The 27,654-nt window shown below is 49.4% G+C and overlaps 1 protein-coding gene across 3 annotated transcripts in view; it reads right to left on the bottom strand.

Annotated features, from left to right (window-relative positions):
* ltbp3 (latent transforming growth factor beta binding protein 3) overlaps window positions 1-27,654 on the bottom strand; it is a 156,181-nt gene that overhangs the window by 34,408 nt on the left and 94,119 nt on the right. For all 3 annotated transcript variants that reach the window (XM_078532664.1, XM_078532663.1, XM_078532662.1), the window contains exons 5-8: window positions 5,558-5,641; window positions 3,680-3,802; window positions 2,161-2,322; window positions 888-1,079 (exon numbers count right to left, since the gene is read on the bottom strand). In XM_078532664.1, the coding sequence (XP_078388790.1) occupies window positions 888-1,079; window positions 2,161-2,322; window positions 3,680-3,802; window positions 5,558-5,641 (561 nt within the window). The remainder of the gene's footprint in view (window positions 1-887; window positions 1,080-2,160; window positions 2,323-3,679; window positions 3,803-5,557; window positions 5,642-27,654) is intronic.

Here is a 27,654-nt window from a genome sequence, read left to right as displayed (position 1 = left end):
ACAGGCATAGTTCTACAGGTTAAAGACAGGCATAGTTCCTACAGGCTAGAGACAGGCATAGTTATTACAGGCTGGAGCCAGACATAGTTCCTACAGGCTAGAGACAGGCATAGTTCCACAGGCTAGTAGAGACAGGCATAGTTACTACAGGCTGGAGACAGGCATAGTTATTACAGGCTGGAAACAGACATTGTTCTTACAAACTAGAGACTTGCATAGTTTCTACAGGCTAGAGACAGGCATAGATATTACAGGCTGGAGAGAGACATAAAGCTAGAGACAGATTTAGTTCCTACAGGCTAGAGAGAGGCATAGTTCCTATAGGCTAGAGACGCATAGTTCTACAGGCTAGAGACAGGCATGGTTACTACTGACTAGAGATCCCTGTCGCATTACTGTGTGTGTGTGTGTATGTGGGGGGCTGATGGAGAGGGAAATCACAGACCCCTGTCCCGTTAACGTCTGGCGAGTGCTACCGAGAGTGGCCCATGAACAGGAAGCTGGTGAGATTGTGGCCCTTTGCGAATAATAAGTGAGTAATCTTCAGAGAGCAAGCTGGTCATTACTGGTAACTGCACTAAACTTTTCAGACAGGGCCCCCTGTCCTCAGTGTACCAACCTGAAAGAACACCCACTCTTAACACATCTACTAGTCAGGGGCCAATGGCACCTGGAAGAAAATACTCCAAACTCTTGTCACAGGTAAGAGAGTTTATATTCTATCTCAACTGTCTAGGTTCCTGAAATGACACTAACAACACACCACCCCATTGAACACTGAGCGTTCAGTCTTAGTGCTAGAGTGAGCTGTGGTGAAGGGCTATAGATCGAACAGTGTAGAGTAGAAGGAAGCATTCCTACAATACGTGATTACAGCCATTACAAACCCTCGCCAATCTCCTTGGGATCTGCATCGTGAGTGACTGAGGGGGGCATTGTGACCGGCACCTGGACGATCCTAGCCTTCCCATCCGGATCGATACGAACCACGATATTACTGCCAGGCGGGATGCTGATCTTCTGGTGAGAGCTGGAGAAGTGGTAGCCCATTCCGGCCGGGCACGTCTCCTGAAATTCCGCTTCGACAGACAAGACAAGGAAAGTGTAAGTCACTTGGCTCAGGGCCGCATTCTGGCTCATGGTGATGGGCATTTACCAAAGGGACACTGGCAAATCCAGGCATAAATCCGCAGAATTTACTCAAAATGACAGGGAATATTTTGGGAGTGGTTGAGGCTGATGCCATTGCAACTTGAAGGGAAAACTAGATAAACATTTGGGTCATGGGGAAGAGGTAAGGTTTTGGGAGAGCCTGGGGCAGTGGGATTAGTCTGGGATTGATACTGGGCTATGAGGAGAGAGCGGGGCAGTGGGATTAGTTTGGGATTCATACAGGGCTATGGGGAGAGAGTGGGACAGAGGGATTAGTTTGGGATTGATACAGGGTTGTGGGGAGACAGTGGGGCAGTGGGATTAGTTTGGGATTGATACAGGGCTATGGGAAGAGAGTGGGGCAGTGGGATTAGTTTGGGATTGATACAGGGCTATGGGGAGACAGTGGGACAGAGGGATCAGTTTGGGATTGATACAGGGCTATGGGGAGACAGTGGGACAGTGGGATTAGTTTGGGATTGATACAGGGCTATGGGGATAGAGAAGGGCAGTGGGGTTAGTTTGGGATTGATACAGGGCTATGGGGATAGAGAAGGGCAGTGGGGTTAGTTTGGGATTGATACAGGGCTATGGGGAGAGAGTGGGACACTGGGATTCATTTGGGATTGATACAGGGTGATGGGGAGAGAGCGGGGCAGCGCGATTAGTTTGGGGAGTGATACACGGCCATGGGTAGAGAGCAGGGCAGCGGGATTGGTTTGGGATTGATACAGGGTGATGGGGAGAGAGCAGGGCAGTGGGATTAGTTTGGGATTCATACAGGGCAACAGGGAGAGAGTGGGGCACTAGGAACATGGGGTCACAGGCTCAGGATAAGGGGTTGTCCCTTTTGGACTGAGATGAGGGGTTATTTCGTCACTCAGAGGGTTATGAATCTGTGGAGATCTCTACCCCAAAGCTCCGTGGATGCTCATGTGTTGAATATATTCAAGATTGGGGTCATTAAAGACACTCATGGACTTAGGGAGAACAGAGTTCATCACTTACCTGCTCCAGGGTTGGGGCAGGGATCACAGTCAGAGCCCCAGGCTTTCCCCACTGTACAGCAGCACAGCTGCTTGGTCAGCTCACCCCGCAGAGGGTAGGTACATCCCTCCTCAACATTTACTAGCAGGTAGCATGGACCCTTCACCTCAGGTTTCTCCATCACTGCATCATGGGTAGAAAGATAATTCCCTTACTCAGCAGCTACAGTAAAACTCGCAGATATAATCCACACTCTCTGATATACCCCACACCCCTCACTGTAACACTCTGATATACCCCACACCCCTCACTGTAACACTCTCTGATATACCCCACACCCCTCACTGTAACACTCTCTGATATACCCCACACCCCTCACTGTAACACTCTGATATACCCTACACCCCTCACTGTAACACTCTGATATACCCCACACCCCTCACTGTAACACTCTGATATACCCCACACCCCTCACTGTAACACTCTCTGATATACCCCACACCCCTCACTGTAACACTCTCTGATATACCCCACACCCCTCACTGTAACACTCTCTGATATACCCCACACCCCTCATTGTAACACTCTCTGACATATCCCACACCCCTCAGTGTAACACTCTCTGATATACCCCACACCCCTCACTGTAACACTCTCTGATATACCCCACACCCCTCACTGTAACACTCTCTGATATACCCCACACCCCTTACTGTAACACTCTCTGATATACCCCACACCCCTCACTGTAACACTCTGATATACCCCACACCCCTCACTGTAACACTCTCTGATATACCCCACACCCCTCACTGTAACACTCTGATATACCCCACACCCCTCACTGTAACACTCTCTGATATACCCCACACCCCTCACTGTAACACTCTCTGATATACCCCACACCCCTCACTGTAACACTCTCTGATATACCCCACACCCCTCATTGTAACACTCTCTGACATATCCCACACCCCTCAGTGTAACACTCTCTGATATACCCCACACCCCTCACTGTAACACTCTCTGATATACCCCACACCCCTCACTGTAACACTCTCTGATATACCCCACACCCCTCACTGTAACACTCTGATATACCCCACACCCCTCACTGTAACACTCTGATATACCCCACACCCCTCACTGTAACACTCTCTGATATACCCCACACCCCTCACTGTAACACTGATATACCCCACACCCCTCACTGTAACACTGATATACCCCACACCCCTCACTGTTATACTCTCTGATATACCCCACACCCCTCACTGTAACACTCTGATATACCCCACACTCCTCACTGTAACACTCGGATATACCCCAGTTCATACTTTCAATCCAGATAAAAGCCCTTGCTGATTTCTACTCTTCCTCCCTCTCTGGTGCAGCCAATTTCCATACCCCGATTGTTTCCTGGCTGTGTTAATTCAGCACTGACCCGGTTTCGGCCCCGACACCCTGCTCCTGTGTGCAGCTGAATACCGCAGCAGTCAGGACGTGTACCTTTTTAGCCCTGGAGGCCTGATGCACTTACCCACACAGTGTGTCCGCGATGGCCCTATCACATAGCCAGGCTTGCAAGCACAGCGGAAGCTCCCCTGTGTGTTCAGACAATCTGCATTTTGGCAAACTCCCTGGATCAGGCACTCATTGATATCTGGAAGGTGCATAGAGAGAGGGAAGGAGAGAGAGACGAAAGGGGGAAAGAAGGGGGGACAGAGAGAGAGAGAGAGGTAGAGACAAAGAGGTAAGGAGAGAGATACAGAGAGATAGAGAGAGTGGGAGTGAGACAGATGAAAGGAGAGGGAAGTGGGGACAGAGAGAGAAAGACAGAGGGGTAAGGAGAGAGAGAGAGAGAGTTGGAGAGAGAGAGGGAGTGAGGGAGTAAGAGACAGGGGAAGAGAAAGAGGGAGAGAAAGTGGGTGAGAGGGGGGAAAGAGATCTCATTATTTTACAGCCTATTGTGCCCTTTGTTGCTGCATCACATTTACTTCCAGTCACGAGGTGGAATGCACTAGTGGACGTATTGCAACAGGAGTGAAAGCTGCGAGCTCCTCGGTTTTGAATTAGCGGGTACTGTTTAAGCTGTGCTGAAATCTCGAAAGGATCTTGTTATAAGAAAAGGTTGGACAGGCTAGGCTTGTGTCTACTGGAGTTTAGAAGAGTAAGAGATGACTTGATTGAAACATATAAGATCCTGAGGGGTCTTGACAGGGTGGATGTGGAGAGGATGTTTCCTCTCGTGGGAGAACTGGGAGGGGGGGGTCACTGTTTAAAAATAAGGGGTCGCCCATTTAGGACAGAGATGAGGAGAATTTTTTTCTCTCAGAGGGTGAGTCTTTGGAACTCTCTTCCTCAAAAGGCGGTGGAAGCAGAGTCTTTGAACATTTTTAAGGCAGAGCTAGATAGATTCCTGATAAGCAAGGCGGGGTGAGAGGTTATCGGGGGGAGGTGGGAATGTGGGGTTGAGGTTACGATCGGATCAGCCATGATTTTATTGAATGGTGGAGCAGGCTCGAGAGGCTGAGTGGCCTCACTCCCGCTCCCGATTCGTATGTTCGCATGAAGCCTATGTCACCACGGTGATTTTAGGATTGTGCGGCACTGATGAGGTGCAAGCCAACTTGGAAAACCCAATCCCGCAGGTCTGCCTTGCCCTCCTCATCTCTCTTAAATCCCACTCCAGAGACTTGAGCACGTAATCCACCCTGACACTGTGCAGTACTGAGGGAGTGCTGCACTGTCAGAGGCGAGACTTTAAAATGGGGGCCCCACGTCTGCCCTCTTGGATGAGCGTAGAAGATCCCACAGCCACTACCCCAGAAGGAAAAGCCAGTTCAAAATTGCCAAATCCCAGTAAAAATCAGTAATACTGGAGTCCCATTGTACGGTACACAAGACCCGTTCAGACAAGTTATACTGGTACCCTTTCTGAGTTTGACTGGTTTTTCCTCCCAGGATTGGAAAAAGAGTTGGCGGAGGTTGGCAATGTTGGGGGGAGTGGAAGGGGAGGGGGTGGAATTCTGCCCGGTGTCCCGGGCTCAATATTTATCCCCCAACCCACACCGCTTAAAAATAAAACAGGTGATCTGGGTCATCATTACATTATTGCCCGTGGGATCTTGCTGTGCACAAATTGGCTGTCGCGCCTCCAGCACTACCGCAGTGACAAGCAAAAACTCATTGTCTGCAACGTGCTTTGGCAAGGAACTCGCAGCATTTTCCGTGTTTTGCTTCGCCGTTCCAACATTATTTTACTTCTTGTGTCTGTTTCCCCGATTTTGGCTAAGGGATGAGTGTTGGCCCCAGGGCTCTGGAGATGAGCCGCCTCAGCACAGGCTGCTCCGTGTTGCTCATTACACATTCAGCAACGTATGGGGCCCGATGGAGGGACTAATTCGCTGGCGCTTACCTTGGCAGTGGGTGCTGTTGAGTCTCTTGTAGCCCTGAGGACACTCCATGCCGCCAATGATCCCAGTCTTCGGGTCAGCCAAGTCTGAGGAGGGGGGAAAAAAAAAAGGATTGGTTTAATTTTGTGTCAGCGACTCTGTAACTCTGTTTCTCTCTCTCCGCAGATGCTGCTTGACCTGCGGAGCATCTCCGGCATTCCCTGTTTTTAATCCCAGTTTTCCACCATCCTGTCTGCTTTGCTTTTAGTAGCCTCGTTCTCTCAATCCCCTTACACCTCGAGTCTGGTGACCTATGCACCCCACTGTCACTTTGCCATAGATTGACCCCACCATCTCACCATGTCCCCTTTGCCCCCCCGTCCAGTAACATATCAAACTTATCTTTCAACCCCATTTAAACTGCCCCATTTTTCTCTATTCTTTCATGGGATGTGGGCATGACTGGCAAGGCCCAGCATTTGTTGCTCATCCGTAATTGCCCCTTGAACCGAATGACTTGCTAGGCTATTTCAGGGGGCAGTTAAGAGTCAACCACATTGCTGTGGGTCTGGAGTCACATGTAGGCCAGACCGGGTAAGGATGGAAGATTTCCTTCCCTAAAGGGACATTAGTGAACCAGATGGGTTTTTTACAACAATCGATGACTGTTGTCATTGTCACCACCATTGAGACTAGCTTTCAATTGCAGATTTATTAATTGAATTTAAATTCCACCCGCTGCTGTGGTGGGATTTGAACCCATGTCCATAAGACTTAGGAGCAGGAGTAGGCCATTCGGCCCATCGAGTCTGCTCCGCCATTCAATGAGATCATGGCTGATCTGATAATCCTCAATTCCACTTTCCTGCCTTTCCCCCATAACCCTTGATTCTCTTACTGATTAAAAATCTGTCTATCTCAGCCTTGAATATACTTAATGTCCCAGCCTCTACAGCCCTCTGCGGTAAAGAATTCCACAGATTATCTACCCTCTGAGAGAAGAAATTCCTCCTCATCTCTGTCTTAAATGGGTAACCCCTTACTCTGAGATTATGCCCTCTGGTCCTAGACTCTCCTACAAGGGGAAACAATCTTTCAGCATTTACTCAGTCAAACCCCCTAAGAATCTTATATGTTTCAATAAGGTTGCCTCTCATTCTTCTAAACTCCAATGAGTACAGGTCCAACCTACTCAACCTCTTCTCATAAGAAAATCCCTCCATACCCGGGATCAACCTAGTGAACCTTCTCTGGACTGCCTCCAATGCCAGTATATCTTTCCTTACATAAGGGGACCAAAGCTGTTCACAGTATTCTAGGTGTGGTCTAACTGGTGCCTTGTATAGTTTTAATAATGTTTCTCTATTATTATACTCCATTCCCTTTGAAATAAAGGCCAACATCGCATTTGCCTTCCATATTACCTGCTAAACTTATATGCTAGCCTTTTGTGATTCATGCACAAGGACCCCCAAATGCCTCTGTGCAGCAGCTTTCTGCAGTCTTTCTCCATTTAAATAACTTGACCTCGGCTCCTACATCCTAAAAAATGGGCGGCAGTGGGGCAGTCACTTAGGGAATGGACATAAAGTGGCTACCCGCACCCACTGAACTAAACCCCAAATGGAGGGCCCCATGGGGATGAAGGGTGGGAGAGTTAGGGTTGGCATCACTGGGTTGGCCAAATTCCTGGATGCTTCATCTCATAATGTCCCACAACCACCCCGCTCAGCTAAACAGTCCTTGTCCCGCCGTGAATGTTTTGCGAACAAACGAATTGAGAGTTCAATGCAAAGGAAATTATTCTTTTAAAGCCCTCTTAAGGTTTCTCCTCCCAGGGTTTTGCCTGTAGCAGTTTCCAGGCAAGTAATCTTTAATTCCCGGGGACTCCAGGATAATCCTCTAAGAATAAGCAACCCCTCGGTGGAGTGGGAAAGAACTTGCTTTTATATTGGACCTCAGGACCCTTTGGCAGCCTCTGAAGTGTTTTGAAGTGTGGTCAACCTTGCAAACGTAGGAATGGGAAGGATGGGAGATAACTGTAAACACAACCAGCCCCCCACCACCCTGCTCCCCGACCCCACCATCCCCCAATTAGTAGGGTTGTCAACCCTCCAGAATTGGCCTGGAGTGTCCAGGAATTGCAGATCAACCTCCAGGACACTGCTGTGTGCAACCCTGGAGAAAAATTACTGGGGCATTGTAAAAGATTGTCTTTTTTTTGCCATTATCTTTGAACATTTCTCTTTAACCAGATATAAAAATGTTGAAAATGGGGGATAAAAGACTGTTTGGCTGACAGTCAAGCGTCATCCAATTGGGTAATGAGTCTTTTTGCTTTCCCAATTGGCGTAGCAAGGCCGTACATCACAAGGAATGGGTGTGTTGGCCGACTAATGGCCGGAGCATGGGGGCAAGTCATGTGATGAAGCCTCCAGGAATACATTTAATCAGTTGACAACCCCAGCCCACTGCCCCTTCAACGAAGCAATGAAGCATCTCTGCTGAAGGATTAAGGGACTTCCAGGGGCTTGAACAAATACCAGTGGGGCCCTTGTGGTGATGGTGGTGAGCACAGACAAAGGCCGGAGGTTTCCCGTCGACAATCAACAGCGAACGCCATCCCCACTGTGAGAGGCAGGCGTACACAGGATTGCTTTCAGTCCTGTGCAGAGGTTGTGAGTAGAAATGTGGTCAGAGCCCCACGTGTGACTAAAAAAACATCCACTTGGGCCAACAAAACTGAAGGATGTTACTGCTGGGAAAGGCTGCAGCCAATGGGCCATGAAAAAGCCTTTCCAATGGCTCTGAGCCAGGGTCTCAGTTCCCATATTCAGGCTCACACCCACTCATTCTGGCTCCAGCAGAGGTATTCTGTTATTTGAACCCAGGATGCTCGCCATCTGTTTTTACATCCACAAGCTGAAATTACTGATATTTTCGAGATTTGACAGAGCGAGACCAATAGGCCGAAGCTCAAACCACAGCAGATCGCCAATTCAAAGATTTGACTAATTTTGTGTGAACCCCCCCACCCGACCCCCTAATTTTCCATTTCTTCCCTCCTTGTTCTCTTCCACTCTCATTTCAGAAACTTGACACAAAATCCAGGTTCGACATTCCCAGTGCCAGTACTGAGGGAGTGCTGCACTGTCAGAGAGTCAGTATTGAGGGAGCTCTGCACTGTCAGAGGGTCACTAGTCAGGGAGTGCTACACTGTCGGAGGGTCAGTACTGAGGGAGTGCCGCACTGTCGGAGGGTCAGTACTGAGGGAGCGCCGCACTGTCGGAGGGTCAGTACTGAGTGAGCACCGCACTGTTGGAGGGTCAGTACTGAGTGAGCGCTGCACTGTTGGAGGGTCAGTATTGAGGGAGTACTGCACTGTTGGAGGGTCAGTACTGAGTGAGCGCCGCACTATTGGAGGGTCAGTACTGAGTGAGCGCCGCACTGTTGGAGGGTCAGTACTGAGGGTGCACTAAACTGTCGGAGGGTCAGTACTGAGGGAGCACTGCACTGTTGGAGGGTCAGTACTGAGGGTGCACCAAACTGTCGGAGGGTCGGTACTGAGGGAGCACCGCACTGTCAGAGGGTTAGTACTGAGAGAGTGCTACACTGTTGGAGGGTCATTACTGAGGGGGTTCTGTACTGTCAGAGGGTCAGTACCGAGGGAGTGCTGCACTGTCGGAGGATCAGTACTGAGGGAGTGCTGCACTGTTGGATGGTCAGTACTGAGGGACTGATACACTGCTGGTGGGTCAATACTTAGGGAGCATTGCACTGTCAGAGGGTCAGTACTGAAGGAGTGCTGCACTGTCAGTGGGTCAATACTGAGGGAACGCTGCACTGTTGGAGAATCAGTACTGAGGGAGTGCCGCTCTATCAGAGGGTCAGTGCTGAGGGAGCGCCGCACTGTCGGAGGGTCAGTGCTGAGGGTGTGCCCCACTGTCGGAAGGTCAGTGCTGAGGGAGCTCCGCACTGTCGGAGGGTCAGTACTGAGGGTGTGCCCCACTGTCGGAGGGTCAGTACTGAGGGTGTGCCCCACTGTTGGAGGGTCAGTCCTGAGGGAGCGCCGCACTGTTGGAGTAAGGCACATATAGGGTTAACGTGGGACTGAGTACAGTACTGCCCACACAGTGACATAAGAGAACACATGACCTGCACTTCGGGGTCAGTGTATTGTAGGACAGAGCTGTGTGCACAAGCAAGCATGGAGACAGCTCCTAGCTTCAACCCTTTACTGTATACATGTACATTGCTCTTATAGTTAATAAATACATACAGTTAACCTACTTAAGACGACGAAGACTTCATTAAGACCGAATGGTATCCAACGCCCTACAACATGGTGGCAGCGAATGGGGAAACCCAGGACTTCAGAGAAGCTGGAGCAGAAATTCAAAAGCTGGGAAACTAAAGGAGCAGCTCTCTGACCTGACTGAAAGCAGCTGAAGTGAAGACACAGAGGGAGGCCCCTTGAGAGAAGCTCCATAGCAGAATTGACAGAGTACTGACCCTCCGACAGTGCGGTGCTCCCTCAGTATTAAAGTTCCAGAGCAGAATTGGAAGCGGGAGGTAGGGGTGGGGGGGGCAAAGGAAAAAAAATGATTCCACTGCGTAGCTGAGGCCTCCACCAGGCTGCATGTCAGTGCAGCTTGAATATCCACAGAGCGCAGAGTCAAAGGACCTCGCAGGGGCTGTGCTAAAAAAAATTAAATTCTCGGCCAGGACTAGTTCAAAAACGTTTTCAGTCTTTTATACATCAAAGCAGCCCGATTCCGAAAGAACTGTGACCAGCCGGATTCCCAAGCTGGTGCCTGAGATCACTTCGAGAAGAAAAGATACAAACGAATTCGTTAATTCGGAAGAATGGCGACCAAAGAATCAGCTTTAAAGACCAGCAGAGGCCAGAATTCGAGGATGTCACGACCCTGGATCATAGCGCTGAAACAGAGGAGTCAGCAGCTAGTCGATCCAAGCAGCCAATGCTTCATTTTTTCTCAATGCGGAGCGCGAGGGCCCATTACACCAGGAAACCGCCAAACCCGGCAAGCGCGGCGAAACCCCTTTAAATGAACGGCGGCGCCATCTTGAATTTCAGCAGCTTCTTAAAACTGAATGTACACTTTAAAAACTTTTTAACCGCGGATCAGAAATCCACTCTTCCAGATGAGTTTGGACTTATCCAAGGCCCAGATCGATCACAAAATTGGGGACTTTGCAGAAAAAAGATTCCTTTGATACATGATCGCTTCAGTCCTGCACAAAAAGACAGAGGCTGAACAGGTTAACACACTACTTTACTCAGTAGGCCCGATAGCGGACAACATTATCGCCAGACAAGGAATCAGCGGATCATCTGCTAAATTTGAAGAAGTACTAAAATAACCTAAGAAGTAACAAAATCCTCGAAAGGGCTAAATTTAACAAGATGTGCAGCAGCCAGGAGAACGTGTCGACTCATTCATTAATGATCTGTGCAGGACAGCTGAAGGCTGTGAATACGGAGACCTAAAATCTGAACTTATCAGGGATGGAATAGTTGTAGGAGTAGCGGGCAACACACTCTCGGACATGCTGCAAGTGAAGGAAGATCTAACCCTGGAGAAAGCTATCCAGGTTGTCAGGCAATCTGAACTCCGTGTGCAGCAGATGTCCATTTTAAGAGGAGAAAGTAAACTGTGGTACAAAGGAAACCCCAAAGTCCAGTTAGCTAAACAGCACAGAAACAGGGGCATTCCAGGCCAAGGGAAGCAACAGCCTAACCGACCAGTACAGTGACCATGCCAGCGCTGTGGAGCAAAGCGCCCCCACAGGCGAGATCAACGTCCTGCAATTTCAGTCCAATGCTTTCAATGTAACAGAATTGAACACTTCGGCAATCGGTGCAAGGCCAAGACTCAGAAATGCACAAAGATGATTCAAGACATTGAGGCTGCACACCGAGAGGACACACAGCCGTGCTTCCCGGGTGGGGACTAAGATCCTGGATTTTGGAATGCGGACATATCGACGAACGGCCATCTCACAGACGTTAAATTGGACACGGGGGGCCAGTGTTACGGTCCTGTTGGACAAGAGGACTGTGGCTGAGAGACCTCTGGCTTTGAACAACAGACACGCCGCTCTATGGGCCTGGAGGAATCCAACTTCCGGTCAGAGGCGTGATTCTGGGACCACGAAGGTAACAGGCGGCAAACAGGCCTTCGAGCAGATGTACATCATCCGTAACCAGCCCTTTTCCTCTCTTCAGCAGAGATGCCTGACTCTCCTCAAAACGGCGGACGATGTCCAGGCAACCACTGTCGCAAGTATACAGAACTGCAAGCTCAAGCAAGAAAGAGTATCCTGACGGGGACTTCAGCTCTGAACTGTCTGCCCGCCCTCTTTGCAGAGCATGCTGGTCCATTTTCATTACAGGCGCCGGAAAGCACTCATCAGTCAGACCAGCCCATCACTCAGGTGGTTACCATGACGCCTCCAGTGGAGGATAGACAAGAGAGCAGCCACCAACCAGAACAGGCTCATCCTCAGACTCCGACAACTGTTGATGAGGGTCAACACTGTGACCATAGAGCCAGGATGACTGTGCCACAGGCGATACTGGAACCGACTGTCCATTGCTGACAGCGCACCCCACAGACAAATACAAAGGGGAGCTTACTGCAAAAAAAAAACACACGCCCTCTCAGCAGGAATGGCCACCTTCCATCACAGAGGACATCGCAACAATCCACACAACGAAGGAGGAAGAGGAAAACAGCGACGTGGGGACAAGCACAAGGTTTGTCCAGCCCGCAAGAAACGGGATGGAACAGCCACCATCCATCACCACGACTGCCCAATGGACAGAGAGCGGTTCAACACCAGACAATGGAGAAAGAGGACGAGAAAGACACCCAGGTGCCAGAACAACCTCCAAATGCAACAGCACTCCTCCGACAGTCATGCGAAATGAGATATGGAAGGGTTACAAGGCATCCAGACCGCCTGAACCTATGAATTCAGAGACTTGAAGGGGAGTGGGGGGGATGGGGTAGTAATAACAATGTAAATATATGGGGTAAACTAGAATAACTCGAAATACTGGATAAAGACTCGGGGGTCAGGGGTTGGGGGGGAAGGTGTAGTATAAGGGCCTGACACATATAGGGTTAACGTGGGACTGAGTACAGTATTGCCCACACAGTGATGTAAGAAAGCACATGATCCACACCTAGGGGGTCAGTCTAGTGTTGGACAGAGCCGTGTGCACAAGCAAGCATGGAGGCAGCTCCTAGCTTCAACCCTTTCCTGTAACTCTTTCGAGTTATCAACAGATCGCATGTAACTCTTTCGAGTACATTCACAGTTCTTGGTTTCCGGGAGTGGGACATGAACCCACAACCTTCTGACTCAAAGGTGAGGGCGCTATGAACTGAGCCACAGCTGACACCTCCCCTTTCCTGTATATATGTACATAGTTCTTGTAGCTAATAAATGCATATAGTTAACCTACTTAAGACTACAAAGACTCCATTAAGACCTACTGAATGGTAACCAACACCCCACAACACATCAATTAAAAAAAAGCTTGTTCTTCACATTCTCTTGCCCAAGAGCTTAAATCTGTGTCTTGTAATCCTTGCACCATCAGTTAATGGGAACAGCTTTCCTTCATCTACCTTATCTAAACTTCATGTAAGGCTGTTATGTAAGAGTTGAAGCAGCCAGCTCCTTTGTTGGCCATGTTGGCCTGAAACAACTAAGCCCTAATTGGATGCGTTTTGTTCAGCAAACCTGTGCTCTCGCCCTAATCACTTCCAGTCGTTTTATCGAATTGCCAGGGCAAGGCAATGACATGTTAGCTTTGGAATTCACCCCCTGGTGAGCTGCTGCCCGGGTTTTTTTGCCAGCCCTGCATGTGTGCCAACTAGAACGTGAGTGCCAGCCCACGTTGTGCGAACTCATCCCTCACCTGATGGGAGATTGTTGCCCCTCACTCCTCTCCTCTCCTCTCCTCTGCTACAGGGTGACTCTCTGCTGGGGGTGAGGTTCAGCTCTGCAGGTGTCTGTCCTCCTCTGGTATCTCTTCATAAACTTGAGCTAAACTAGCTTGTTTGTTTCAGCAAAACTTGCTCAGAACATGCAAATATGTTCTAACTAAGGTCCCATACCAGTTTGGACCACACTTGGAACACTGTTAACAGCTCTTGGTCACCATATTATAAAAGAATATAATCGAGATGTCGGAGAAAGTGCAAAAATGATTTGCAAGGATGATACCAGAACAGCGAGGTTAAATACCTCCCAGGAAAGGAAGGATAGGCTGGATTTCTTTCCTCTTGAAAAGTGAAGACAGAGGGGTGACCTAGTAGAGGTCTTTGAAATTCTGAAAGGTTTTGATAGAGCGGATACAGAGAAGGACGTCTCCTCTTGTGGACAAGAGCAGAACTAGAGGCCGTCAATATCAGATAGTCACCAAGAAATCCAATCGGGAATTCAGGAGAAACTTCTTTACCCAGAGAGCGGGGAGAGTGTGGAACTCGCTCCCACAGGAAGTGGCTGAGGTGAATAGTGTAGATACATTTCAGGAGAAACTAGGCAAGTATGTGCGGAGGAAGGGATTAGAGGGTTATGCTGACAGAGTTGGATGAGGAAGGATCACAGAACCACAGGAAGGTTACAGCACAGAAAGAGGCCATTCAGCCCACCAGGTCTGCGCCAGCCAAAAAATAAAAAATAAAATAAACTAGCCGCCCATTCGAATCCGACCTTCCAGTACCCGGTCTGTAGCCTTGCAGCTTACAGCATTTCAGCCGCAGGTCCAGCTGCCTTTTAAATGAGGTGAGGGTTTCTGCCTCCACCACCAGACCAGGCAGCGAGTTCCAGACACCCACCGCCCTCTGGGTGACGAAGTTTGTCCTCATGTCCCCTCTAATCCTTCGACCAATCACCTTAAATCTGTGCCCCCTCCCTGGTCATTGACCTCTTCTTTAGGGGAAATAGGGCATCCCTGCCTATTCTATCCGGGCCCCTCATAATCACGTACACCTCAATCAGGTCATCCCTCGGCCTCCTCTGTTCTCAGGGAAACAACCCCAATCTCTCCTGATCGCTGCAATTTTCAAGCCCTGGTAACACTCTTGTAAATCTCCTCGGTGCTCTCTCCGGGGCAACTCTGTCCCTCCTGGTGCTGTGGTGACCAGAACCCTAGGCAAAATTCTAGACTGGGAGAAGACTCAAGTGCAGCAGAAACACCAGCATGGGCGGCAGGGCTGAATGACCCTTCTCCCGGCACATTCCGTGATGTTCTACGAAACTGTGAGGAACCTCACAAAGCGGCTGCCCGATTCCTCCTCCTCCTCCTCACAGAGGGTCCGGCAGGTTCTGGGATCACCGGACAAGCGGTGAGGGGTTTTGGGGGGGGGAGGGTGGAAACCATCAGCCGACTTTTCTAACCCCACTCCCGAGCCCAAGGCTCCCTGGAGCCAAGCCTGAGGCCTCCGAGTCTGGAGGTCGTGAGGGGCTTTGCTTCGAACCGCGATCGGCAAGCTGCGGGCGGACCAGACAAAACCGTTCCCCGTTTACGCATGAAGTGCCTCAAGGGGTGTCTCCCCACATGGCTGGAAGGGCAACAATACTGACTTGGGGTGGGACTAAGGAACGTAGGACAGAGACAGAAACAAAAATATAAAAAGCGCTGGAAACGCTCAGCGGGTCTGAACAGCGTCTGTGGCGAGAAAGGCAGAGTTAACGTTTCGAGTGCGTTTGACTCCTCCTCAGAGCTACCGAAGGGTTAACTCTCTCTTTCTCTCCACCGGCGCTGTTCAGACCCGCTGAGCGTTTCCAGCATTTTTTTGTCTTTGTCTCAGATTTCCAGCGCCTGCGGCATTTTGTTTTTGTTCCAGGGCCCTCGGCAAGAGGGGAGGGAGGGGGGGGGGTGGCGTTGGCGGTAAGATGGGAAAGGCACCCTTGGCCTCAGTACCCGTGGGTGGGACACCTGGCGGGGCGTGAGAAGAAATCGGCAGGAGAGTTCCCTTGAGCGCTGCCTGGTTGGCCCCCGCTGAGCAGTGCGTGGGCCCGGACAATTGGGTGGGGCTCAACCACGATGCCCCCCAGATCCAGCAGCCCATTGGAACACGATTTCCGGGCTTAAACGTTGGCTGGGAGAAACCGGACCCGCCCCCTGGAAGTGAAGCCGAGCGGCCAGCGCCTCGGGGTTGGCTCTGGTCTCACCGCTGTGGGAACCATATCTCACCCGCCCTTTGCTAATGTTACCAGGCACTGACTGGTTGGACTGGGAACAACACACAGCCAGACATGCTAGAGTGTTCCTGAAAACAAAACTGGCGGCTTGAATGTCCCTCTGCTTTTCATTCTTACATAACATAGTGAGTTGGCTAAACTTGAGACATGATTCCAGCCCTGCGAAAACAATTTCTCTTCCCTGACATCTGCAGAAAGGCTCTTTTGTCTGGGCTGTACACAGCTGTTTTCCACACTCAATGCAGCGTTCAAGGTTCTTCTCCCTCGTACCCCCGCCACCACCCCACCCCCGCCAACAACAGGGGGTCGTCCTCTCGCTGTCAGAGGGCTGGTGTTGCCAAAGGGCCCGGTTACTCCTGTGAACGCAGAGCGAGCGGGCGATTGCTACAGGAGGGTAGATGCAGAGTTGGTAGGGTGCGGGCAGGGGGTGGGTGGTGGAGGAGGGGGGATGGTGTCAGACGGAGCAGAATCTGATTCCTCTCCTTGTCCGACGCTTGGCGTCCAGCAGACATGGCAGGGTGGAGACAGGAGGGAGCTCGGTCCCCGGCTGAGATCGGTCAGCGGAACACAGATCGCGGGCCTCAGGCCGAGGGTCTCGAGGACTCAGTGTCCACCCCTCCACACGGCGCGCTGACTCTCCGGCTGGGCCATCGGAGGGGAAGGTGGATGGCAGGGGGGCAAGGTGGCACTTACTCTGCAGTCTTTATTCTGTTGTTTCCAAGTTTGGCGCTGATTCTGTGGACTTTGTACTGAAGGAATCTGTTGAATTTACTAAATTATTGTTCTTGGCGAAACGCCTCAATATCTCATGGTTGCAAACCGTCAAAGAATTTTTAACCATCGCATTACCTCATATACCCTACACCCATCACTGTAACACAGATATACCCCACACCCCTCACTGTAACACTGATATACCCCACACCCCTCACTGTAACACTGATATACCCCACACCCATCACTGTAACACTGATATACCCCACACCCCTCACTGTAACACTGATATACCCCACACCCCTCACTGTAACACTGATATACCCCACACCCATCACTGTAACACTGATATACCCCACACCCATCACTGTAACACTGATATACCCCACACCCCTCACTGTAACACAGATATACCCCACACCCCTCACTGTAACACTGATATACCCACACCCATCACTGTAACACTGATATACCCCACACCCCTCACTGTAACACTGATATACCCCACACCCCTCACTGTAACATTGATATACCCCACACCCCTCACTGTAACACCGATATACCCCACACCCATCACTGTAACACTGATATACCCCACACCCCTCACTGTAACACTGATATACCCCACACGCCTCACTGTAACACTGATATACCCCACGCCCATCACTGTAACACTCTCTGATATACCCCACACCCCTCACTGTAACACAGATATACCCCACACCCCTCACTGTAACACTGATATACCCCACACCCCTCACTGTAACACTCTGATATATCCCACACCCCTCACTGTAACACTGATATACACCACACCCCTCAATGTAACACTGATATACCCCACACCCCTCACTGTAACACTGATATACCCCACACCCCTCACTGTAACACTGATATACCCCACACCCCTCACTGTGACACTCTAATATACCCCACACCCCTCACTCTAACACTCTGATATACCCCACACCCCTCACTGTAACACTCTGATATACCCTACACCCCTCACTCTAACACTCTGATATACCCCACACCCCTCACTGTAACACTCCGATATACCACACACCCCTCACTGTAACACTCTGATATACCCCACACCCCTCACTGTAACACTCTCTGATATACCCCACACCCCTCACTCTAACACTCTGATATACCCCACACCCCTCACTCTAACACTCTGATATACCCCACACCCCTCACTCTAACACTCTGATATACCCCACACCCCTCACTCTAACACTCTGATATACCCCACACCCCTCACTGTAACACTCTCTGATATACCCCACACCCCTCACTCTAACACTCTGATATACCCCACACCCCTCACTGTAACACTCTGATACACCCCACACCCCTCACTGTAACACTCTCTGATATACCTCACACCCCTCACTGTAACACTCTGATATACCACACACCCCTCACTGTAACACTCTCTGATATACCCCACACCCCTCACTGTAACACTCGGATATACCCCACACCCCTCACTGTAACACTCTCTGATATACCCCACACCCCTCACTGTAACACTCTCTGATGTACCCCACACCCCTCACTGTAACACTCTCTGATATACCCCACACCCCTCACTGTAACTCTCTCTGATATACCCCACACCCCTCACTGTAACACTCTGACATACCCCACACCCCTCACTGTAACACTCTGATATACCCCACACCGCTCACTGTAACACTCTCTGATATACCCCACACCCCTCACTGTAACACTCTCTGATATACCCCACACCCCTCACTGTAACACTCTCTGATATACCCCACACCCCTCACTGTAACTCTCTCTGATATACCCCACACCCCTCACTGTAACACTCTCTGATATACCCCACACCCCTCACTGTAACACTCTGATATACCCCACACCCCTCACTGTAACACTCTCTGATATACCCCACACGCCTCACTGTAACACTCTCTGATATATCCCTAACCCCTCACTGTAACACTCTCTGATATACCCCACACCCCTCACTGTAACACTCTCTGATATACCCCACACCCCTCACTGTAACACTCTCTGATATAACCCACACCCCTCACTGTAACACTCTCTGATATACCCCACGCCCCTCACTGTAACACTCTGACATACCCCACACCCCTCACTGTAACACTCTCTGACATACCCCACAGCCCTCACTGTAACACTCTCTGATATACCCCACGCCCCTCACTGTAACATTCTCTAATATACCCCACACCCCTCACTGTAACACTCTCTGATATGCCCCACACCCCACACTGTAACTCTCTCTGACATACCCCACACCCCTCACTGTAACACTCTCTGATATGCCCCACACCCCACACTGTAACTCTCTCTGACATACCCCACACCCCTCAGTGTAACACACTCTGATATACCCCACACCCCTCACTGTAACACTCTCTGATATACCCCACACTCCTCACTGTAACACTCCCTGATATACCCCACACCCCTCACTGTAACACTCTGATATACCCCACACCCCTCACTGTAACACTCTGATATACCCCACACCCCTCACTGTAACACTCTCTGATATACCCCACACCCCTCACTGTAACATTCGGATATACCCCACACCCCTCACTGCAACACTCTCTGATGTACCCCACACCCCTCACTGTAACACTCTCTGATATACCCCACACTCCTCACGGTAACTCTCTCTGATATACCCCACACCCCTCACTGTAACACTTCTGATATACCCCACACCCCTCACTGTAACACTCTCTGATATACCCCACACTCCTCACTGTAACACTCTCTAATATACCCCACACTCCTCACTGTAACACTCCCTGATATACCCCACACCCCTCACTATAACACTCTCTGATATACCCCACACCACTCACTGTAACACTCTCTGATATACCCCACACTCCTCACTGTAACACTCTCTAATATACCCCACACTCCTCACTGTAACACTCCCTGATATACCCCAACCACACCCACTGTAACACTGTGATATACCCCACACCCCTCACTGTAACACTCTCTGATATACCCCACACCCCTCACTGTAATACTCTCTGATATACCCCACACCCCTCACTGTAACACTCTCTGATATAACCCACACCCCTCACTGTAACACTCTCTGATATACCCCACACCCCTCACTGTAACACTCTCTGATATACCCCACACCCCTCACTGTAACACTCTCTGATATACCCCACATCCCTCACTGTAACATTCCCTGATCCACACTGTTACACTCTCTTGTACACCCCACACCCCTCACTCTAAGACTCTGATATACCACACACCCCTCACTGTAACACTCTGATATACCCCACACTCCTCGCTGTGACAGTCTCTGATATACTCCATACCCCTCACTGTAACACTCTGATATACCACACACCCCTCACTGTAACACTCTCTGATATACCCCACACCCCTCACTGTAACACTCTCTGATATACCCCATACCCCTCACTGTAACACTCTCTGATATACCCCACACCCCTCACTGTAACACTCTGATATACCCCACACTCCTCGATGTAACACTGTCTGATATACCCCACACCCCTCACTGTAACACTCTCTGATATACCCCACACCCCTCACTGTAACACTCTCTGATATACCCCACACCCCTCACTGTAACACTCTCTGATATACCCCACACCCCTCACTGTAACACTCTCTGATATACCCCACACCCCTCACTGTAACACTCTCTGATATACCCCATACCCCTCACTGTAACACTCTCTGATATACCCCACACCCCTCACTGTAACACTCACTGATATACCCCACACCCCTCACTGTAACACTCTCTGATATACCCCATACCCCTCACTGTAACACTCTCTGATATACCCCACACCCCTCACTGGAGCACTCTCTGATATAACCCACACCCCTCATGGTAACATTCTCTGATCCACTCTAACACTCTCTTGTATACCCCACAGCGCTCACTACAACACTCACTGATATACCCCACACTCCTCACTGTAACACTCTCTGATATACCCCATACCCCTCACTGTAACACTCTCTGATATAACCCACACCCTCACTGTCACAGTCTCTGATATACCCCACACCCCTCACTGTAACACTCTCTGATATACCCCGTACCCCTCACTGTAACTCTCTCTGATATACCCCACACCCCACACTGTAACACACTCTGATATACCCCACACCCCTCACTGTAACACTCTCTGATATACCCCACACCCCTCACTGTAACACACTCTGATATACCCCACACCCCTCACTGTAACACTCTCTGATAAATCCCACACACCTCACTGTCACACTCTCTGATATACCCCACACCCCTCACTGTAACTCTCTGATATACCCCACACCCCTCACTGTAACCCTCTCTGATAAATCCCACACACCTCACTGTAACACTCTCTGATATACCCCACACCCCTCACTGTAACTCTCTGATATACCCCACACCCCTCACTGTAACACTCTGATATACACCACACCCCTCACTGTAACACTCTGATATACCCCACATCCCTCACTGTAACACTCTCTGATATACCCCACACCCCTCACTGTAACACTCTGATATACCCCACATTCCTCACTCTAACACTCTCTGATATACTCCACAACCCTCACTGTAACACTCTGATATATCCCACACCCCTCATTGTAACACTCTCTGATATACCCCACACCCCTCACTGTAACACTCTCTGATATACCCCACACCCCTCACTGTAACACTCTGATATATCCCACACTCCTCATGGTAACACTCTCTGATCCACTCTAACACTCTCTTGTATACCCCACACCCCTCACTGTAACACTCTCTGATATACCCCACACTGTAACACTCTCTGATATAGCCCATACCCCTCACTGTAACACTCTCTGATATAACCCACACCGTTCACTGTAACACTCTCTGAAATACCCCACACCCCTCACTGTAACACTCTGATATACCCCACGCCCCTCACTGTAACACTCTTTGATATACCCCGTACCCCTCACTGTAATACTCTGATATATCCCACACCCCTCATGGTAACATTCTCTGATCCACTCTAACACTCTCTTGTATACCCCATGCCGCTCACTACAACACTCACTGATATACCCCACACTCCTCACTGTAACACTCTCTGATATACCCCACACCCCTCACTGTAACACTCTCTGATATACCCCACACTACTCACTGTAACACTCTCTGATATACCCCATACCCCTCACTGTAACACTCTCTGATATACCCCACACCCCTCACTGTAACACTCTCTGATATACCCCACACCCCTCACTGTAACACTCTCTGATATACCCTGCAATCCTCACTATAACATTCTGATATACCCCACACTCCTCACTGTAACACTCTGTGATATACCCCACACCCCTCACTGTAACACTCTCTGATATAACCCACACCCCTCATGGTAACATTCTCTGATCCACTCTAACACTCTCTTGTATACCCCACAGCGCTCACTACAACACTCACTGATATACCCCACACTCCTCACTGTAACACTCTCTGATATACCCCATACCCCTCACTGTAACACTCTCTGATATAACCCACACCCTCACTGTCACAGTCTCTGATATACCCCACACCCCTCACTGTAACACTCTCTGATATACCCCACACTCCTCACTGTAACACTCTGATATACCCCACACCCCTCACTGTAACACTCTCTGATATACCCCACAACCCTCACTGTAACACTCTGATATATCCCACACCCCTCATTGTAACACTCTCAGATCCACTCTAACACTCTCTTGTATACCTCACACCACTCACTACTACACTCACTGATATACCCCACACCCCTCACTGTAACACTCTCTTGTATACCTCACACCGCTCACTACAACACTCTCTGATATACCCCACACTCCTCACTGTAACACTGACTGATATACCCCACACTCCTCACTGTAACACTCACTGATATACCTCACATTCCTCCCTGTAATACTCTCTGATATACCCCACACCCCTCACTGTAACACTCTCTGATATACCCAAACCCCTCACTGTAACACTCTGATATACCCCACATTCCTCACTGTAACACTCTCTGATATACCCCACACTCCTCACTGTAACACTCTCTGATATACCACACACCCCTCACTGTAACACTCTGATATACCCCACACTCCTCACTGTAACACTCTCTGATATACCCCACACCCCTCACTGTAACACTCTCTGATATACCCCACACCCCTCACTGTAACACTCTCTGATATACCCCTCACTGTAACACTCTCTGATATACCCCTCACTGTAACACTCTGACATACCCCACACCCCTCACTGTAACACTCTCTGATATACCCCACACTCCTCACTGTAACACTCTCTGATATACCCCACACCCCTCACTGTAACACTCTCTGATATACCCCACACCCCTCACTGTAACACTCTCTGATATACCCCACACCCCTCACTGTAACACTCTCTGATATACCCCTCACTGTAACACTCTCTGATATACCCCTCACTGTAACACTCTGATATACCCCACACCCCTCACTGTAACACTCTGATATACCCCACACCCCTCACTGTAACACTCTCTGATATACCCCACACCCCTCATTGTAACACTCTCTGATATACCCCTCACTGTAACACTCTCTGATATACCCCTCACTGTAACATTCGGATATACCCCACACCCCTCACTGTAACACTCTCTGATATACCCCACACTCCTCACTGTAACACTCTCTGATATACCCCTCACTGTAACACTCTCTGATATACCCCTCACTGTAACACTCTGATATACCCCACACCCCTCACTGTAACACTCTGATATACCCCACACCCCACACTGTAACACTGTGATATACCCCACACCCCTCACTGTAACACTCTCTGATATACCCCACACCCCTCACTGTAACACTCTCTGATATACCCCACACCCCTCACTGTAACACTCTCTGATATACCCCTCACTGTAACACTCTCTGATATACCCCACACCCCTCACTGTAACACTCTGATATATCCCACACCCCTTACTGTAACACTCTCTGATATACCCCACACCCCTCACTGTAACAGTCTCTGATATACCCCACACCCCTCACTGTAACACTCTGATATACCCACACCCCTCACTGTAACACTCTCTGATATACCCCACACCCCTCACTGTAACACTCTCTGATATACCCCACACCCCTCACTGTAATACTCTCTGATATACCCCACACCCCTCACTCTAACACTCTCTGATATACCCCACACCCCTCACTGTAACACTGATATACCCCACACCCCTCACTGTAACACTGATATACCCCACACCCCTCACTGTAACACTCTCTGATATACCCCACACCCCTCACTGTAACACTCTCTGATATACCCCACACCCCTCACTGTAACACTCTCTGATATACCCCACACCCCTCACTGTAACACTCTCTGATATACCCCACACCCCTCACTGTAACACTCCGATATTAAGCCTGGGAATTAGCTGGTGTGAATTTCAGGAACACTAGCAGCGATGCTGAGCCAGTATGGGAGAGATGGTGGAAGAGAAGATGAATCGAGTGTTGGTATCGGTAACGGAGCGGAATGACAACAGATGGAGAACCGGGAACATAATGGAGAGGCCAACAGAGCAGGCAGCAGTAATGAGGGAGTATTCTACACACTAGCAGGGGGAACAATCAGTGTCACGGAGAGCATGTAGGAGAAGCTGGGCATTTCCTGCCACCCACACTACATGTCAAAGAATCACAGAATTGTTACAGTGCAGAAGGAGACCATTTGGCCCATTGTGTTCTCACCTGCTTTCCAAATGACCAGTTCCCCTAGTGCCATTCTCCCGCCTGAGCCCCGTTCCTCTGCACATCCTTCCTTTTCCGATAACAGTCTCATTCCCTTTTGAATTCCTCGATTGAACCTGACTCCACCACACTCTACAGGCAGCGCATCCCAGGTCATAACCATTCACTGCGTGAAAAGGTTTCTCCTCATGTCACTTTTGCTTCTTTTGCCCATGCCCTTAAATCTGTGCGCCCTCATTCTCGATCCTTCCACCAACGGGAACAGTTTTTCTACTCTGCCTGGGCCCCTGAGGATTTTGAAAACCTCTGTCAAATCTCTTCTCAGCCGTCTCTTCTCCAAGGAAAACTGTCCCAACTTCCCCAATATATCTTCATAACTGACGTTCCTAACTTATTTTATTATCTCACTTTCATCATGCATCATCTCAGTGGGGGTGTGTGTGTGTGTAAGACAGAATGCCGAATGTGGATCCCCAGTATGTTTGCTCTCTTGAGTCACCAACGGGTACTTCCACTGAAATTATTTAAGGTCCTAACAATTGGCAATGAAATTACTGGAGCCCTCATTGGCATCAAACACCCTAGCTTGGTTCTAGCTCATTGCTCAGTCACTGTGTACATCAGGTACTTTGAGAAAGGAATGTCTTTTCAGATGTACCACAGGAATGTGTTTGGCATCTGTTCTGACCCAAGGATGCCAGGAATTGGCCCTTGAAACAATACCGAGGCATTCCTGTGGACACTCATGCGCAGATCCACTCAGCAACCAGCAGCTGCACATCAGGATCCTAGCCGAGGGTGCTGGGAGTCAGTCACTAGCCTCTCGTCACTGTCACCCGGCTTCAATGAACGCATCCACCTCTCCTCTTCTGGAGTCCTCCTGCTCCAAACCTCTTCCAATTCATGCTCATTGTACAGAATCCCAATGGACCAAGCCCCTTCCCATCCATTCCAATTGTACAGCAAACCTGAGCAGTACTGCCCCTAACTGAACGCAGTTGACACGATCACACTCAATGGGAATGCCTCGGCATGTGGATTAGCCAGCAAACACTTGCTCAAAGCCACATCGATAACATATCGGAAGCCAGCGAGACAGCTCTTAAGTCCAGTAGGCAGCAAGATAATGGGAAAGTGATGGTGTAGTGGTATTGTTGCTGGCCTAGTAATCCAGAGACCTGGGGTAAATGCTCTGGGGGCCTGGGTTCAAATCCTGCCCAAGGCAAATGGTAGAATTTGAGTTCAATGAAAACGTGGAATTAAATGATGATCATGAAACTATGGGGGCTGGGAGGAGGAGGACCTCCATGTGAACCTGGGCCTGGCCAAGTTAGCCATTAACAGGTCCAGGCAGCGGGTGATCAAGGGGGTGGGTCCGACCTGACTGCCTGCCCCTCTTCTGTGGCTACGTTTGGGGCTGGATGTCCCTGGAGAGGGGGCATGCAGTGTCTGCTGGCACTGTTGAGGCCTTCCATGGGGACTGGGGTGTTTTATCTACCCCCTTAATCACATTTTGATTTGATGTTTGTAAGTTTTCTTTAAATTTTGTCTTTGGTTTTGCAGTTACCCTAATTTAGGGGCTGTGTTTATTTTGTCCTTCATTTTGTTATTTTAGTTTATTTGGTTGACTCCAAAAAGAGTTATAACTGGGGATAGCTGGGACACTGGTGGGGGGAGGGGCGGGTGGTTGAAGGAGTGTTGACTAGGTAATAGGGAAGGCAAATGGAATGTTGGCCTTTATTTCAAAGGGAATGGAGTATAAAAATAGGGAAGTCTTGTTAAAACTATACAAGGCACAAGTTAGACCACACCTAGAATACTGTGAACAGTTTTGTTCCCCTTATCTAAGGAAATATACACTGGCATTGGAGGCAGTCCAGAGAAGGTTCACTAGGTTGATCCCAGGTATGGAGGGATTTTCTTATGAGGAGAGGTTGAGCAGGTTGGGCCTGTACTCATTGGAGTTTAGAAGAATGAAAGGCGACCTTATTGAAACATATAAGATTCTTAGGAGGCTTGACAGGGTAGATGCTGAGAGGTTGTTTCCCCTTGTGCGAAGGTCTAGGACCAGAGGGCATAATCTCAGAGTAAGAGATCGCCCATTTAAGACAGAGATGAAGAGGAGTTTCTTCTCTCAGAGGGTGGTGAGTCTGCGGAATTCTTTACCCCAGAAAGGAGTAGAGGCTGGGACATTAAGTATATTCAAGGCCGAGATAGACAGATTTTTAATCAGTAAGGGAATCAAGGGTTATGGGGGAAAGGCAGGAAAGTGGTATTGAGGATTATCAGATCAGCCATGATCTCATTGAATGGCGGAGCAGACTACTTCTACATAGCCTACCTCTGCTCCTACATCTTATGGTCTTATGTGAACTCTCTCCAGCAAAGAAAGCAGCTGTATCTTAGTTTTATCTTCACCAACGAACGTGGATCCAGTTAACACTAACCACCTTCAGATGTCCACTTTTGGAACACCAGGAGTAAACCTGAAAGCAGGTTTAGTCATTTCACTATCATTCCTAACCGTCTGCAGGTGGGAATTTACAAGGTCTCGCTCACCCAAAATATTTCGCTTCTGCAACAACAATTAGCCTCCAACTGACCTCAGGCTGTGTTTGCTTAACCACGAAGAGATCTTGCTGCTACCTCTGTGCTCTGGGCGTACAGCGTTATCCACCCGTTAAAGCGGGTGGGAGTAAAATCAGGAGCTGGTAAGTGCGGCAGTGGGAAAGCGACCCACTTGGGAACAAAAGCTGGTGCCATCCTCCAAGTTACTGGGAGCAGCCACGGAAAAAAAACGCTGGGAATTTTCTTGCAACCTGGGCGTTCGGGGGGGGGGGTGGGATTTTTCTGATTAGCCGGTGGATCGTCCGCCTTAACGTCAGTGGAATTCTCTGGGGTATTTAGCTTTTCATGCCAGAGTTAAAGCGGACGATCGGAAGGATTCCTAAAGAAATGTTGCTGGTTTTTTAAAAATTTATTGCCCATCCCTAATTGCCCTTGATCAGAGGGCATTTTGAGAGTCAACCAATGCTGTGAGGTCTGGAGTTAAATGTAGGCTGTAAGGAAGGCAGATATCCTTCTCTGAAGTGCATTAGTGAACCAGCACTGGCTGTTATCAGACTTATCATTTCCTCTCTCCTCCATCCCCACCCCCTTTCCGATTTCCCCCCTCCTTTTTGTTTTTTCCAATCATTTATAATTTTTCTTTTCCCACCTAGTTCCATTATTTTTAAGTGTATTTCCATCCATTGTTTTATCTCTACCTTTTAGCCTATTTTGATCCCTTCCCCCCACCCGACCCCCACTAGGGCTATCTGTACCTTGC

The sequence above is a fragment of the Cetorhinus maximus genome, chromosome 31 (genome assembly GCF_964194155.1).
Source record: "Cetorhinus maximus chromosome 31, sCetMax3.hap1.1, whole genome shotgun sequence".
Taxonomy (NCBI): domain Eukaryota; kingdom Metazoa; phylum Chordata; class Chondrichthyes; order Lamniformes; family Cetorhinidae; genus Cetorhinus; species Cetorhinus maximus.
Note: the sequence above shows the minus strand (reverse complement) of the source record. Positions and strands in the feature narration are given on the sequence as shown.